This window comes from Raphanus sativus, chromosome 6 (genome assembly GCF_000801105.2).
Source record: "Raphanus sativus cultivar WK10039 chromosome 6, ASM80110v3, whole genome shotgun sequence".
Classification (NCBI taxonomy): domain Eukaryota; kingdom Viridiplantae; phylum Streptophyta; class Magnoliopsida; order Brassicales; family Brassicaceae; genus Raphanus; species Raphanus sativus.
The window spans coordinates 46,999,826-47,014,743 of record NC_079516.1 but is presented as its reverse complement, the minus strand read 5'-3'; the positions used below and the strand labels follow the sequence as shown (position 1 = coordinate 47,014,743).

The 14,918-nt window shown below is 34.4% G+C and overlaps 4 protein-coding genes across 4 annotated transcripts; 2 read left to right on the top strand and 2 right to left on the bottom strand.

Annotated features, from left to right (window-relative positions):
- Positions 1–3,055: 3,055 nt before the first annotated feature.
- On the bottom strand, positions 3,056–3,934 carry LOC108808675 (callose synthase 3-like). The gene is made up of 4 exons (XM_056987415.1): positions 3,767–3,934; positions 3,581–3,681; positions 3,357–3,489; positions 3,056–3,093 (listed from the first exon to the last, which is right to left on the bottom strand). Exons 1-4 carry the CDS (start codon positions 3,888–3,890, stop codon positions 3,056–3,058), a joined length of 396 nt encoding a protein of 131 aa, XP_056843395.1. The 5' UTR covers positions 3,891–3,934.
- A 3,706-nt stretch (positions 3,935–7,640) lies between these two features.
- LOC108812459 (uncharacterized) lies at positions 7,641–10,555 on the top strand. Its single transcript, XM_056989731.1, has 2 exons — positions 7,641–7,775; positions 8,059–10,555. The coding sequence occupies exon 2, from the start codon at positions 8,076–8,078 to the stop codon at positions 10,383–10,385; it is 2,310 nt and encodes a 769-aa protein (XP_056845711.1). The 5' UTR covers positions 7,641–7,775; positions 8,059–8,075; the 3' UTR covers positions 10,386–10,555.
- Positions 10,556–10,692: 137 nt separating this feature from the next.
- Positions 10,693–13,025, top strand: LOC108810440 (calmodulin calcium-dependent NAD kinase-like). Its single transcript, XM_018582550.2, has 8 exons — positions 10,693–11,031; positions 11,139–11,362; positions 11,428–11,489; positions 11,574–11,795; positions 11,877–11,997; positions 12,069–12,391; positions 12,469–12,613; positions 12,704–13,025. Exons 1-8 carry the CDS (start codon positions 10,821–10,823, stop codon positions 12,962–12,964), a joined length of 1,569 nt encoding a protein of 522 aa, XP_018438052.2. The 5' UTR covers positions 10,693–10,820; the 3' UTR covers positions 12,965–13,025.
- A 526-nt stretch (positions 13,026–13,551) lies between these two features.
- On the bottom strand, positions 13,552–14,717 carry LOC108812461 (histone H1.2-like). Its single transcript, XM_018584722.2, has 2 exons — positions 14,466–14,717; positions 13,552–14,382 (listed from the first exon to the last, which is right to left on the bottom strand). Exons 1-2 carry the CDS (start codon positions 14,655–14,657, stop codon positions 13,750–13,752), a joined length of 825 nt encoding a protein of 274 aa, XP_018440224.1. The 5' UTR covers positions 14,658–14,717; the 3' UTR covers positions 13,552–13,749.
- Positions 14,718–14,918: the final 201 nt, after the last annotated feature.

The following is a 14,918-nucleotide window of genomic DNA, read 5'->3' as shown; positions in this document are numbered from 1 at the left end:
AATTATATATATATATATATATATCTTATTGAATTATAAGTTTCTATTTAACTATTTTTTATTTATAATTATATTTTAAAAGTTTAATCAGTATATATATATTAGATTAAAAATTAAAAGTAATATTATATTTATGCATAAAACGAAGTTTTGTCAAATATGTAAGGATTATTATGCAAATAAAAACTTCAAAAATAAAATGAATTTAAATAGTTTTCCCTCAAATATGATTAACACTATTTACATTCTTACTTTTTCCTTAAAATGATATATTATTGGAAAAAAAATTCCTTTATTTTTTTATGTTTTCCTTCATTTTGGTACCATATATGCAAACCTTTAAGATAATAACAAATTTATACTTAATATTAGTTTAAATTTATGAAAGACACAAAAATATGTAAAGGACTTATATGCATATATATATATAATAAATAGAAAGAAAAATGCATAGAATGCTGAATCTATAATAGAAAATGAAATAAAAATTAAAGTATGCAAATAATAAAATTTTATGTACAGTATTTTTGAGGTTTTTTTTATTTTCAATTTTCTAAATAAAAAATAAAAAATTTCTACCAAATTTGTAAAAGTAGATTGGAAATTGGTAATAATAAATGACAAAGTGTATATCAAAATACATATAAAATAATAATAATGTCGAATTAAGTACATAAATAAGAATATTATAGAATTAAAAATCTTTAAAATCAAATTTTAATAATTTATTCAATAACTTTTCCATTTAAATTAAATTATATTAATATAAATAAAAATTATGTGCATCCACGCGGATCAAATTCTAGTATAAATATAAAACTGTGTAGATGCGTGAAAGTTCAATGTATAGAGACTACAGAATTTAGAACATATGATTTAATATTTATCCAAAGTAATTAAACTAGAAAACTTATTTGGCAAAAATCGAATTTCACTATTTAAAAATGTGTACCTACTTTCATTCCAGCCATATCGTTAACACATGAAAAATAAATGAGACAACGAGGGGAATACCCCAAATAGAGATTAAAATTGGCAGATTGCCTTGATATGATATAACTGAATTTTGTGATGTCTTTTTGTTGCTGAATTGCCGAAAATACCCTTCTGAGTCTAACACATGTTTGCTGCAGAACTGACACAGCAGTTCAGTGAACTGACACAGCAGTTCAGTGAACTGACGCAACAGTTCAAGAATGGAATTGCGTTTTTTAGTATTGATTATAGTTTAAAAGTGGTTCCAAAAAGTGTGTTGAGTTTAAAAGTGTGTTGAGTTTTTTTTTTTTTTTCTATTATTTTTTAGTATTGATTATAGTTTTCTCTAACCACTTTTATATAATCATAATCTTAATCAATATACTTACATCATTGTTATCCATAGGTAACATCACTAATATGGATTTTTAATGTAGATTAAATTTGGAATGTACATGTTATCATTAGTATGTAACATTATTCATATTGGTTCATAAATTTGTTTAGTGGTTAACATGCATAATTATACGCTACAGATAAAAGAGATGTTAAATTCTAAGTTAACCGTTAACATAGATAATAATATCGTACTGACGTTAAATTAACGTTAAATTCTAAGTTAACCGTTAACATAGATAATAGCATTGTTTAAGTTCTAAGTTAACCGTTAACATAGACAATAACACCGTATTGAAATCGAGACTTTTTACTATCATTAAATGTAAATTGAAGTGATTTTTCGACAAACAACATAAACTGATGTTTTGATGGTTAACATAATCGGTTAGATGCTACAGATAAACATAACGCTAAAATGAGAGTGTCACAACAGTCGGATAGTTTCGACACTTCGTTTTAACGGTCAACATGATTAGTTATATGCTACAAAGAAACATAATCGTAGTAGTCGACTGACTTCTCCAATAGTCTCTCCATCACTTTATGGACCTCCTTCATAACATTGTCGGTTTTAGTTTATTTTTTTCTTTTTTGCTTTTGCTTAATCCTCATAAAAATCAAATGTGCGCTTTTGAATCTACCTTAAAACATCTTCTTTCCAAAACCATTAAGAGAACCATGTTATCCACTAAGTCATCTTCCTCTTCATCAAACCACCCAAATTATGTACTCCCTCCATCAACCTTCTTATGTATCATCCAAAATAGACTTTATATCCATCTATGTGAACATCTAACCGTCGTGATCATATTTTGACAACAATCTAACAAGAAAATATTAATATTATTGGTTAATAGACTAACTACACTGCTATTGTTATTATTATCTGATAACACAATATCTAACGAGTAAATATATTATGGTGGCGCTAAATAATGATATGAGCAGTTAAAAAAAGAGCCTTTTGAAGTGCCCACTGGAATCTTGAGGTCTCCACATCACTTTTACTCATAGAAAGATGCGAAGCTCTACAAATCCTAGGTCTCTAACCACTGAGAAGTCTATAGCTACAAGGAGAACAACACTGGATAAGCGGAGGCAGTAAGCCAACACCTCTTCAACGGACTTTTAGGTCAAAGCTGACCTCACCCCAACTCCAAAGAAACCACATACAGCCATTGATTTCGGGTAGATTCGTCGTATAGAACCGAACAAAATTCAGATGCATATAGAAAGATGAGAAAAAAAGAACGAAGCAGCTAGAGATTAAGGTAATAAAAAATAGAAGAAAAAAAAGTAGAAGGTCTCGTCGAACCCAAATACTTTATTTATTTATTTTTGGGTTATGCAATGATAAATTATATTCTTTTTTTCTTAATAAGAAATTTTGCTTTTGAATCTGAAATGAAAAGGTTATTTTTGTTGTAAATCCTTATCAGAATACATTGATTGAGCAAATGGATAAAAGGATGCATAGCTGACACAAAGTTACAGCTACTTGCTAGTGTCTGGAGCCTATCAGGGGTAAAACGGGAAGGAAATTGGTGCAGAGATGCTTGGGATACATGGCTAATTCGTGTATGATATGGGTGTATATGCACTAATTACTCAAAATAAAAACTTCATAGGGAAGGCAGTTGATTATACCACGGCTTTAAACAAGTAGAGATCATCCACCAGTTTATCTTTCAAATGTTTTGTCGTACTCAAAGGCATATCCTAAATTTAAAAAAAAAAAATCTTTTATACAAAGGCAACCAGAATTATTATTTTTACAAAAAAAAACATTAAAAACCTAAAAAAGAAAATGAATTTGGTGGTGAGAAGAGTCCAGTTGATTGTCATTAAGAGGAGAGACTTCAGGGCAAGGACAGAGGTGGATGCACTAAGTTGTTATTTACAAATATTTGTTGCACTTTGTAAAATCAGTGTCACACTAGCTTTCTAAAACTTATTCCAGATGATTAGGGTACACTACGTACCTTCAAAATATCGGTTGTCTTCAAGAAACTTGAACAAAGCTTGGATGTTTTTCTCGTAATACTCTAGATAGAAACTCTGCATATCACGTGCATCACTAGGCCTCACTTTTCCATCCCCATGTTTTTCATCATTCTACACAAAAGTTAACGAAGCATATGACGAATAATGCAAGATTTATGTATAGGCAAACTGGAAATAGAAAAGGTTTTGTTGGTTTACATACGGTTTTAGTCCAATACGAAAGAGAAGACATAAACTCCATAACATCAATTTGAAAGTCCAAGGAGAGAACGATTCTCGACTCTTCAAGTGCTGCAAGCACACCTGATAGAAGCAACAACCGGTTATCTCGAGATTATGTATAGTGAGAAAGTTATCATGATTATGATATTTTTGTTACAGAACTCACATAGGTAAGCAATCCGAGGATGTGTGGGATGTATTTTATGGGCCACGCGAAGGATTAGTGAGACCTCTCGAAGTCCTGATGGCACGGCCTCACTGTCGGGAAGATTATTAGCTTCGGCTGGCATCTTTAGATCCTAAATAAAATGATTTGATCAAATAATTTAGCCACATGCAACAGCTACTCAGATATACGAATCATTTCTACTAAAATCAATGATCGATGGACAAGTTCGGGACTCGGAGACGCAATACAAGATAGGTGTTCAGCGAACCTAAAATTTGGAGATATTTGCAAGAGAAAAATGATTTTGATCCCGTATGTGGTTAAAAAGTTCTCTCTTATTTTAAAGCTCCACATGGGCAAAATATTTCCATCCAATTAATTTGACACAGATTTATGTCATGAAAACAAAAAAAGGTCCAACGTAAAAGGTTTTCTATTCATGACATTTTGCCATTTCTTTGGTTAGTATCTAAGCCCCATCTCTTCAACCTGTTAATTTTTGGTAAAATGTTAAATATTTTCTTCAACCTGTTACTCATAAAAAATCTACTATTATTAATTTACTAGATTAATAATAGTCTTATTAAAATCTGCTACTACTAAAATCTACTATTATATATTTATTAGTGCTTCTAAAAGAAAATACTAATTTATTATCTCTTCTTTTTTTTTTCAACATCATTAGACCTAATAACAATCTCTGGTAAAACCTCTTTCTTTACTTCAACAATCAAATGACACTAATAGCATCTTCAATGTACATTTTTATATTTTTTTTAAAATAGAGATCTCTATTGTAAAGATAGATTTGCTACAGAGTATATATTTATAATATAATTTTTCTATTTTAGAAGAAAATAAAGATAAATTTGCTACAATATATATATATTTATAATAGAAATTTATTTATTTTAAAAGAAAATATAGAGGAATTTTACTTTTCACCTCTATATTTAAAGATAAAAATATTTTTCTATATTTTTCCTATAAATAGAGGTATAATTTTCCTATAAATAGAGGAACTCTATTATAGAAACATACATTGAAGCAAATATACCCCTATAATAGAATTTATTTATTTATAGAAGTATAGAAATAAAATAGAGGTGGATTGAAAATGGTCTAACATATTTTGATTTCTTTAGATTTGTTATATGCCTTATTTTTCTTGTTTTTCACTAAGTACTTTGATTCTTACTATCTATCCGTTGTTAACGATTTTGAATTTATTTTTTATGGGTTTCGATTCACTGATTGTCATAAATAAGTAATAGTATATACAGTAAAACATTTGTAAACTAATACTCGATAAATTAATATTCTCTATAAATTAATAAATTTACGTGGTTCCGAGTTGGATTGGTTCAAAATATCACACAAATCAGTAAAATAATAAGATAATAATTGTTTACAAAGTTCTATGTAAATATATGGTCCTGTTAAAATCATAAATTAATAATATATCTATATATATTTCGTATAAGTACAAAATAAATATTATATTGTTGGTTTATATTCACAATGAAAATTCTTCTATTTTTTTCTTAATATTTCAATATATTTTGATAATATTTAGTAAAATTATATCGAAAACCACATATAAGTTATATGAAATATAAAAATATAAACCCAGTACTATAATATTACAATATGAAAGTCAAATATTTAAAGTTTATCAATGTATATAGGTAAAATCAAATATATTTTTATTTTATAAATAAAAGTATTCAAAATAGAAAAAAAATCTAAAACTGAATTTTTTGTAAATTAATCCCCTAGTCTATATTTGAGAAGTGATTTGCCACATGTCTTCTCTATAATCGTTTTCACAAAAAAAATTATGACGTGGCTATTAAGATTGATGACATGTCATATGATTAAATATGACATGGACAATTACATTTAATGCTGATATATTTTTTTTGGAAATATTTTTAGAATATGGCAATAACTCATATATTATATTTAATATTGATTTATATTTTTGGCAAACTTTGTGGAATATGGTAATAAGTCATAAATCATCACTAAAATAAATATATTCAAATATGATATTTTGAATTTCGAAATATTATATAATTTATTTTTATAATTATAAAAATTTTATTATCTAAAATTTTCTAAATTTTTGGAATTTAAAAAATAAAATAAATCGTAATATCATTAGTTTATTTTAGGTATCTACAAATTATGTAAATATTATTTAGTTTTAATTTTTGATAACTATACAATTTTATATGATTTTTAGTAATTTCGTACAAGTTGATTTAATACATTTAACCAAATGAAATAAATATTTTTTTAATCTACGATTTTAACTTTATATATATCATTCTTAAATATAATTAAAAAAAAATATTTCTCTTAATTTTATGCTTAATTAATGATATTTATATTAATTATTGGTCAAAATAAAAATATATAATATTAATAAATTACATTTTAAATTATAAAATTTAACTTTTAAAAAATTCATCACTACACATGGTGCAGGAAAACACCTAGATTAATAATTGTGACATGACTACTAAAATTGATGACATGTCTTATAGGTTAATATGACATGGACAATTATATTTAATGTTAATCTATATTTTTGGTAAACTTTCGAATTTCGATTATATTCAATTATGGCATTTGAAATTTTGAAATATCATTTAAATTAACCATATTTCAAAAATATATACATATTTTTAGAAAATTTTAAAAATTAAATCATAAAATCAAATTAAATCGTAAAATTATTAGTTTCTTATATATATCTACATATTTTATAAATATTATTTAATTTAATTTTTGACAATTATGCAATTTTACATATTTATTTAATATATTTAATTAAAATAAATAGATAGAAAAATCTACCTCAGATTATAATTTAAAATATATACATGCACATTCTTAAATATAACTCAAAATAAACAAAATTATTTTTATCTTAATTTTAATGTTCAGTTAAATCAAATTTATATTAAAATATTGATAAGAAAAGAAAATTTATAATATTAATAAAAGTTAAATATAATTTATATTTATCTATTAAAAATATTTTAAAATTATTTTACTGCACATGGTGCAGGAAAACACCTAGTATTTCTATAAATTAATAAAATTTCAAAGTTTCAACAATATTAATTTATATATAGAGGTTCTACTGTATAACCAATGTATAACCAATGATAAGAGTAAAAAATATTCAACCAAATCTCTCACTATCACATGCAAACTTTGATAGAGCCTAAAATATATGAACATTTTACGAAAACTATATTGTATTTGCCACAAATTGTGTATACAAATAGGGTGGTTTACATTCTCAACTCGTAGATGAATTACAACACTATAAAGAACTGTTCCATATTTTTGTGATACGACATATACCACATGACATTGTATACAGAAGTGGTAGTCTTCCATCAACAACTATTCATACTGGTTTTGTACTTCCAATTTGAGTTTTCAAACCATTTATTAGTTTAGAACAACTGTAAAAACAACTTTGTTCTTCGAGTTGAAAAAACTTCAAATTTAAAGTTTGAATGAGTTTTTTCTTATAAAATTTTACTTAACTATAAATTCTTATGTATTTTACACTTGACTTTTTATGGTTAATAAAGACTAATTGTAAATATCACAATACTTATATACAACGATATAATATATAATAAAATAAATATACAAATGTAATGTAAGAAATATAATATTCTAGTCATGTGTTAAATCAGTTGACAAAAAAAAAAGTCATGTGTTAAATCATAGATTATTTATGATAATTATACAAAATTTAGTTTTTCCAAAATAAAATAGAACAACTCAAGTTACTAAAATTACTAAAATACCCTTGCAAAACCTAATAAAAGGGTCTAATTGAATATGGATGAGGAGGCATCAAAAAAAAAAAAAAATCGCCGATCCCGTCTTTGCCCTTCTCCATCGCCCAGATTTTCCCCATTGGACCCCTCCTCGTCCTTCTTCCTTACCCGCCAAATCCTTTTTCTTTGAATCCGTGAGTCTCCATCTTCCGATCTCCTCTTTTTCTGTCGAATCTGTGTGAAATTTGTTCCAAGTTTTAGGTTTTTTCTCAATCTCGGAAGCTTTGGGTTTTATCAGATTGCTTCCGAAGTTCGAATCGTTACTTAGGCTTATTATGATGGTTATAGCTTACCCCTTAATGGAACCTGCTCTTTGTCTCAACCTCTTGTTAATTTTATAAGTCTCGACTCCTCCGAGGAAACTCTTTGTTGTTGTTCATACCTTGTTTTCTTTGCTTTGCTTTGCTTTGCTTGCAGGTTTTACTATAGATGAAATGGCAAATCACCAGCTGATGATGATGATGGCGGATGAGAACCCCGAGATATCGTCTTTTAGACAGGAGGAGCATTTTGTAGAACCTATACAGAACAATCAACTGCTTCCTCCTCCTTCTGCTCATGGCTACAAATTTGATTTCCAACCGCTACAGGCAACTGACCTACACATAGGTGTTTCACGTGAGCAAAACGAGGTCTGGAACCAAAACTCAACAACAACTCACTGTGATGAAGAAGAACAGTCTCTGGAAGGTAAAGCTGAGGTTGTATCTCAGGAGATCCGAGACGGAAGCTACGACAATGCTACTTACGACATCTCATTCCCTGATAACGATGGTGAAGACGACTCTGAAGAAGCTTCGGAGAATGATAAACTAGCTTTAGCAGTAGTTTCCGAGGATCTCAACGATAGCTTACAGTTAGGTGTTGGTCACTGCATGAATACTGATTTGGACATTAGCCTTTCTCAGCAGCAGCTAGAGTTGGCTCCTCCTAGTACTCAGTGCAGGTCTCTTGTCACAGCTTCTCCTCCTATTGTTCAGTGCCGGTCTCTCGTCGCAGCTCCTGACCACGACTTGGTCGTCGGTATGGAGTTTTCTGATGTTCTTTCTTGTAGGAGAGCGTTGAGAGACGCAGCGATCGCCTCGCGGTTCGAGATGCAGACGGTTAAGTCCGACAAAACTCGCTTCACTGCAAAGTGCGCTAGTGCGGGCTGCCCTTGGAGGATTCACTGCGCCAGGCTTCCCGGTGTGCAGACTTTTTCGATAAGGACTATCCACGGGAGCCACACGTGCGATGGTATCTTACACCTCGGTCACCACCAGGCTTCGGTTCAGTGGGTTGCTGAGGCTGTGAAGCAGACGCTGAGAGAAAACCCACATTGCAAACCTAAGGAGATACTAGAGGAGATTCATCAGGTCCATGGGATTACGCTGTCCTACAAGCAAGCGTGGAGAGGGAAAGAGCGTGTGATGGCTAATGTCCGAGGTTCTTTCGAAGAAGAGTACCGTCTTCTTCCTCAGTACTGCGTTGAAGTCAGAAGAGCGAACCCTGGGAGCATCGCTGTGGTTAACGGACACCCTGATGATGGGAGCTTCCAACAGCTGTTCATCTCTTTCCAGGCATCGATCTCTGGTTTCCTTAACGCTTGTCGGCCTCTCATTGCATTGGAAAAAATCGTTTTGAAGAGCAAGTATCTAGGGACGCTGCTGCTCGCCACTGCGTTTGATGGAGATGGAGCAATGTTTCCTTTGGCCTTCGCGATCGTTGGCGAGGAGAATGATGGTAGCTGGAACTGGTTCCTCTCTGAGCTGCGTCAGCTGCTCGAAGTGAACAACGAGAACATGCCGAAACTGACGATTTTGTCTAATAGAGAGCCGCTCATTGTTGGTGGAGTGGAGGTTAATTTCCCAACGGCGTTTCATGGCTTCTGTATCCATCATCTCGCGGAATCTTTTCTTAAGGAGTTCAACAACGACTCTGTTCTTGTGAACCTCTTTTGGGAAGCAGCGAAATGCACCACCGAGTTTGAGTTTCACGCAAAAGTTCAGGAGATGTTTCAGATGTCCCAAGAAGCTGCCATGTGGGTCAGTAACATCCCTCCCTTTTTATGGACCACTTTCTGCTTTGAAGGAGCGAGGTTCGGACATCTGAATGCAAACGTTGCCGAGTCGATCAACGGTTGGGTTCAAGAAGCTTCGGGTCTTCCTATAATCCAGATGATGGAGTGCATCCGTCGCCAGTTGATGACTTTGTTCAGTGAACGCCGTGAAACAAGCGTGCAGTGGTCAAGTATACTAGTTCCATCTGCTGAGAGGCAAGTCGTCGAGGCTATAGAACTAGCCCAGGCGTACCAAGTCCACAAAGCAAACGAGGCACAGTTCGAGGTCATGACCGGTGAAGCAACATTGTTAGTTGATATTAAATGCCGTTCATGTATGTGCCGCGGATGGGATGTACACGGTTTGCCTTGTAGCCACGCAGCTGCGGCGCTCCTCTCTTGCAGACAGAACGTTTACAGGTTCGCGGAGAGTTGCTTCACTGCTGCAAATTACAGGAGAACTTACGCAGAAACCATACATCCAGTTCCAGACAAGACCATGTGGAAGAAAACAGAAGCTGAGAGAGAAAGTGGTGAGGATGGTGATGAGGTTAAGATAACACCACCGAGGGTGTTAAGACAGCAGCCGCGGCCAAGGAAGAGGAGAGTCCAAGGAGAGGACCGTGGGCGTCAAAAGCGGGCGGTTCGATGTAGTCGGTGTAATCAGCCTGGCCATTTCAGAACAACTTGCACAGCTCCTACATAAAAGAAAAAAGCCTATGATCTCTCTTTTAGACCTTTTTTGTTTTTGAAATTTAGGTTTAGAACATTCTTTGCAAAGCCTTTCTCTTAAACTCAAATTTTCAGATATCTAACAACGGTGATATTTTACCTAAACATCTTTAAGAGTCGATTTATATATTTTCTTATGTTATATATCCTGGATTAAAGAGAGTTTCTAAAACCTTGTGAAACACGCAACATACTTATAGAATAAGATTGTAGCCAAAACAAAGCTAGATGGTCAAAACCACAAGAAACATCCGGAGTAATAGGGCTTGAAGCTATTTTAGTACAGTACAGTAAACACGTGGAGAGAGCAGATACATTGTCTCGTAACAGAAAAACAAACTCAAAATTGGTCCCAGTAATCTTTAATCTCTTATGTCTCTTGCTGAATCCACAAACCAAATCCGTTCATATGTTGAACAGATCAATGTGTGTTTCAGAGTTTTACAGCAACACAACAGCCTTCACACAGATTTTCTTAACCTCAACCATTGGCTTGCTCTTAGCAGTCTCACTGCTTTACCGTCTAAGGAAGCTACGTTACTCCAAGATCATCCCTCGTCTCAGAGTCTCTCACAAACACAAAGGCCATGAGAAGCTCGAGAGATTCTCTCACTACGTTGGTAAAAAGAAAAACAATCTACATATATCCTCTTTGAAATCTAATAGATCTTGATGCATTGTAAGTAAATGATGTTTGTGTTTTTTTTCTTTCTCAATTTGTTTGTAGTGAGGCAGATGGGATTCAAGGACAGGAGAGAATGTCCTCATCTCTGCAAACTAGCAAGTGAGTACATAAGAAAATCAGGTTGCTGCGAGGAAGACATCTACAATTTTTTCTCTGAAGAGCCTGACGCTGACACTCTCTTCATTAAGCTCGTTGAGGAGTTTGAGAGATGTATTCTCAGTTACTTTGCTTACCACTGGAGCCATGCCGATCTCATGATCAGTCAGGTTAACTTTCATAATCCTTTCTTCATAATTAGTAGACAAAAAAACATCACATGGGTTTGTTTCAGATACTTAGCGCTGATGCTGAGCCTAAGAAGAAGCTCAAGCACATTGTCATGGCAGCAACAAGGTGATCATCGTAAACAAACAAACAAAAAACAATCCAGATTGTGTTCTTTTTCCCACATGATTGTTCCTTGATTGGTATATATAGGGAACAGAGGTTTGAGAGGGTGACTAAAAATCTAAAAGTGGCAAGAGTGTTCAACACATTGGTAGAGGAAATGAAAGCAATGGGGATAGCATCAGTTGATGACTCGGAATGTACAGAAGTGATGGCTCCAGTTGCACACAAAGACAGAAGCCCGGTTCTACTCCTCATGGGTGGTGGTATGGGCGCAGGAAAGAGCACTGTCCTTAAAGAGATCCTCAAGGAGTAAGTAAAGAAAGATTCAAATATATAAAGTTCACTTGCTCGTTTTTTTTTTCCTTATGCACTCATCATGCTTTGGATCAGACCATTTTGGGCAGGAGCAGATGCTGTAGTTATCGAAGCCGATGCTTTCAAAGAATCTGATGTTATATACAGAGCTCTAAGCTCCAGAGGCCATGTTGATATGGTCAAGACTGCTGAATTCGTAAGCTTCTTTCTCTTTCTTTATAGGTGCAACAAGAATGCTTTTGACGTTGAAATGGAATTTAAAAACAGGTTCACCAATCATCAACAGATGCAGCATCATCTCTCCTCGTTACAGCTCTCAATGAAGGGCGAGATGTGATAATGGATGGAACACTCTCTTGGGTACCATTTGTAGTACAGACCATAACCATGGCTAGGAATGTACATCGCCACCGTTACAGAATGGGAGCTGGATACAAGGTTGGTGAAAACGGAGATGTTATAGAGAACTATTGGGAACGCATTGGGGAAAGACAACAGCTGCAAGAAGATGGGAGAGAGAGAAAGCCATACAGGATAGAGTTAGTTGGTATTGTGTGTGATGCCTATTTAGCTGTGATTCGAGGCATTAGGTGAGAGTGTTTCTCTCAAACAAATGTGTGTTCTTCTTTAACATAAACGTTTTTGGTTTAACCATGTGTATATGCAGGAGAGCAATAATGTGTAGAAGAGCGGTCAGGGTTAGATCTCAGCTGAGATCTCACAAGAGGTTTGCGGATGCGTTTCTTACTTACTGCAACTTAGTTGACAATGCAAGGCTTTACTGCACCAATGCTCTTGAAGGTTCACCAAAGGTTAGATGCAAAAAAAAAAAAAAGATAAGAACCTGAAATGTGTTTAAGTAATGAAAGTGAGATAATCAATGTTGTGGGTTTGTGTGGCAGCTGATAGGATGGAAAGAAAAGGAAAGGACATTGCTGGTGGATCCAGAGGAGATAGACTGTTTGAAGAATGTAAGAAGGTTGAACGAGGATGCGGAGTCCATTTATGAGCTGTACAGTAGACCAAACCCTGCTTGTGAAGCTGGATCGATATGGAAAGACATTGTTCTTTCTCCTTCCAGGTTCAACGTTCAGCAGGAGCTCAAATACTCAATTCAGAAAGTGGAAAGATTCAAACAATATCCTCAAGAATCACCAAGGTGAGGAAGATAGAGAAGTGCATCAGTTTTTTCCTTAGCTTTGTTTCCTGGTATGTCACAAGTTTGGTTTAATGTAACACTCTTATAACGATCAAACACGAGTAAGAAAGAATGGGCATTGGCCTAACTTGCTATCTACTTATGTAAGAAAACTTAATAGCAGAAACCAAACAGAATTTGCACAAACACAAACAAAACATTGAATGTAAGAGATGTGTGAAGGTAGAAAATGAATCATATGATTCAGAGAAAACGTAGGACTCCCACCTTTAACTTTGCTAAGCTTGTTGTTGTCAAGAGAGATCAGTTCCTTGAGAGCATAGTATGTTTTATCTACATTCCTTTGCCAAGCTTGTTGTTCTTAAGAGAGGCATGTTCCTCCAAAGCATAGTATGTTATCTGCATTTCTCTCATGAGCATTGAAACAAGAACATTGTGCAGCTAAACAAGAAACTGAATCTACTTATCACATTAAACCTTGCAGAAACTCTCTAAACAAAGAAAGAATGGGCATTGCTAAGTTTGTTGCCCTTAAAGAGAAAGAGAGACGAGTTCCTCTTTAAAAGACATTGATACAAAGCAGAAGGCACGTCTTTGCAAACCATCACATATAGAGCTATTAAAATTTCAAACAACCCAAAAATTACAAGATAAAAGGGGTTTCGAGAAGAAACCAAAGACAAATATAACAAAAGATAAAACTTTGGAAGTAAAAGAAAAAACAAGCCCCCTTCATAGACGATTTCAATTATACAAAAGACTTTAACCCTAAGAGAAGCGAAACCATCATCACTTCTTCCTCGTCGAAGCTCTTTTCGCTGGAGACTTCACCTTCGCACTCTTAGCCGGAGCCTTCTTACTCGCACCAGCTTTCTTAGCCGCAGGCGCAGCCGCTTTCTTAGCGGGAGCAGCCTTCTTCCCTGGAGACGTCCTACTCGAAGTCCTCGAAGCTTTAGCAGGTCTCTCCTTCACCTTAGGCTTAGCAGCAACAGCTTTAGTCTTGGAGACAGCAGCTACACTCTTCGTCTTAGGCTTCGCAGTAACTTTCGGCTTCGCAGCAGCTTTAGTTGTCGTTGTCTTTGCCTTAGGCTTAGCAGCAGAAGCAGCAGGTTTCTTGGTTCCTTTAGCAGCTGGTTTGGCCTTAGCAGGAGCAGCAGCTGCTTTACCCTTCGGTTTAGTAACAGCAGCAGCCGGTTTCTTCTTAACCGGTTTCGTCGCCGCAGCCGGTTTAGCAGACGGAATCTTGAAAGAGGCTTTGACTTTGACGAGCTTCCCGGAAGCGACGAGTCTCCTGAGATTGACGAGGAGAAGCTTCCTGAAAGTAGGAGGAAGCGACTTGTGCTTCTCCTCGATGAACTTCTGAATCGCGTATTGGCTAGATCCGGTCCTCTCCTTCAACGTCACGATCGCATCCTTTATCATCTGCAAAACCAGACCAAATTCAAATTAACGAATCTGTAAAACCTAACCAATCAGATCTCGGGAAATCGAATCTCGTTTTGTACCTCTTCGTAAGGAGGATGAGACGAAGTGGTTCTCTTCCTCGGTGCAGCAGCAGCAGCAGGCTTCTTCTTAGCTTCCTTCGTCTTCTTAGCTTTGGCTTTAGCAGGTTTCTTCTCCGTCGTCGTCACCGTGGCTTCGGCTTCGGCTTCGGCGTCTCCTGACTCCACGACCTTGGGTTCTTCCTCCGTCGACATCTTTTTAGGGATTTGAATTTTTTTTTTTTGTTTTTGTTGGTTTTGAGATGGAGAAGAGGAGAGCTACGAGAAATGTTTATATAGTCAGATGTGAAATGTGAGACCAGAGAGTTTTCTATCTCTTCTCTCATTGGTTAATACCGTGAGTACTCGGATCGGTGTATGTTTGAATTTCGTCCGTTGGATCTAATCTTATCGACGATGTGGAGGTGACGATTGGGAATGTTTAATGAGGAGGAAGGGGTTACAAGATGTGGATAG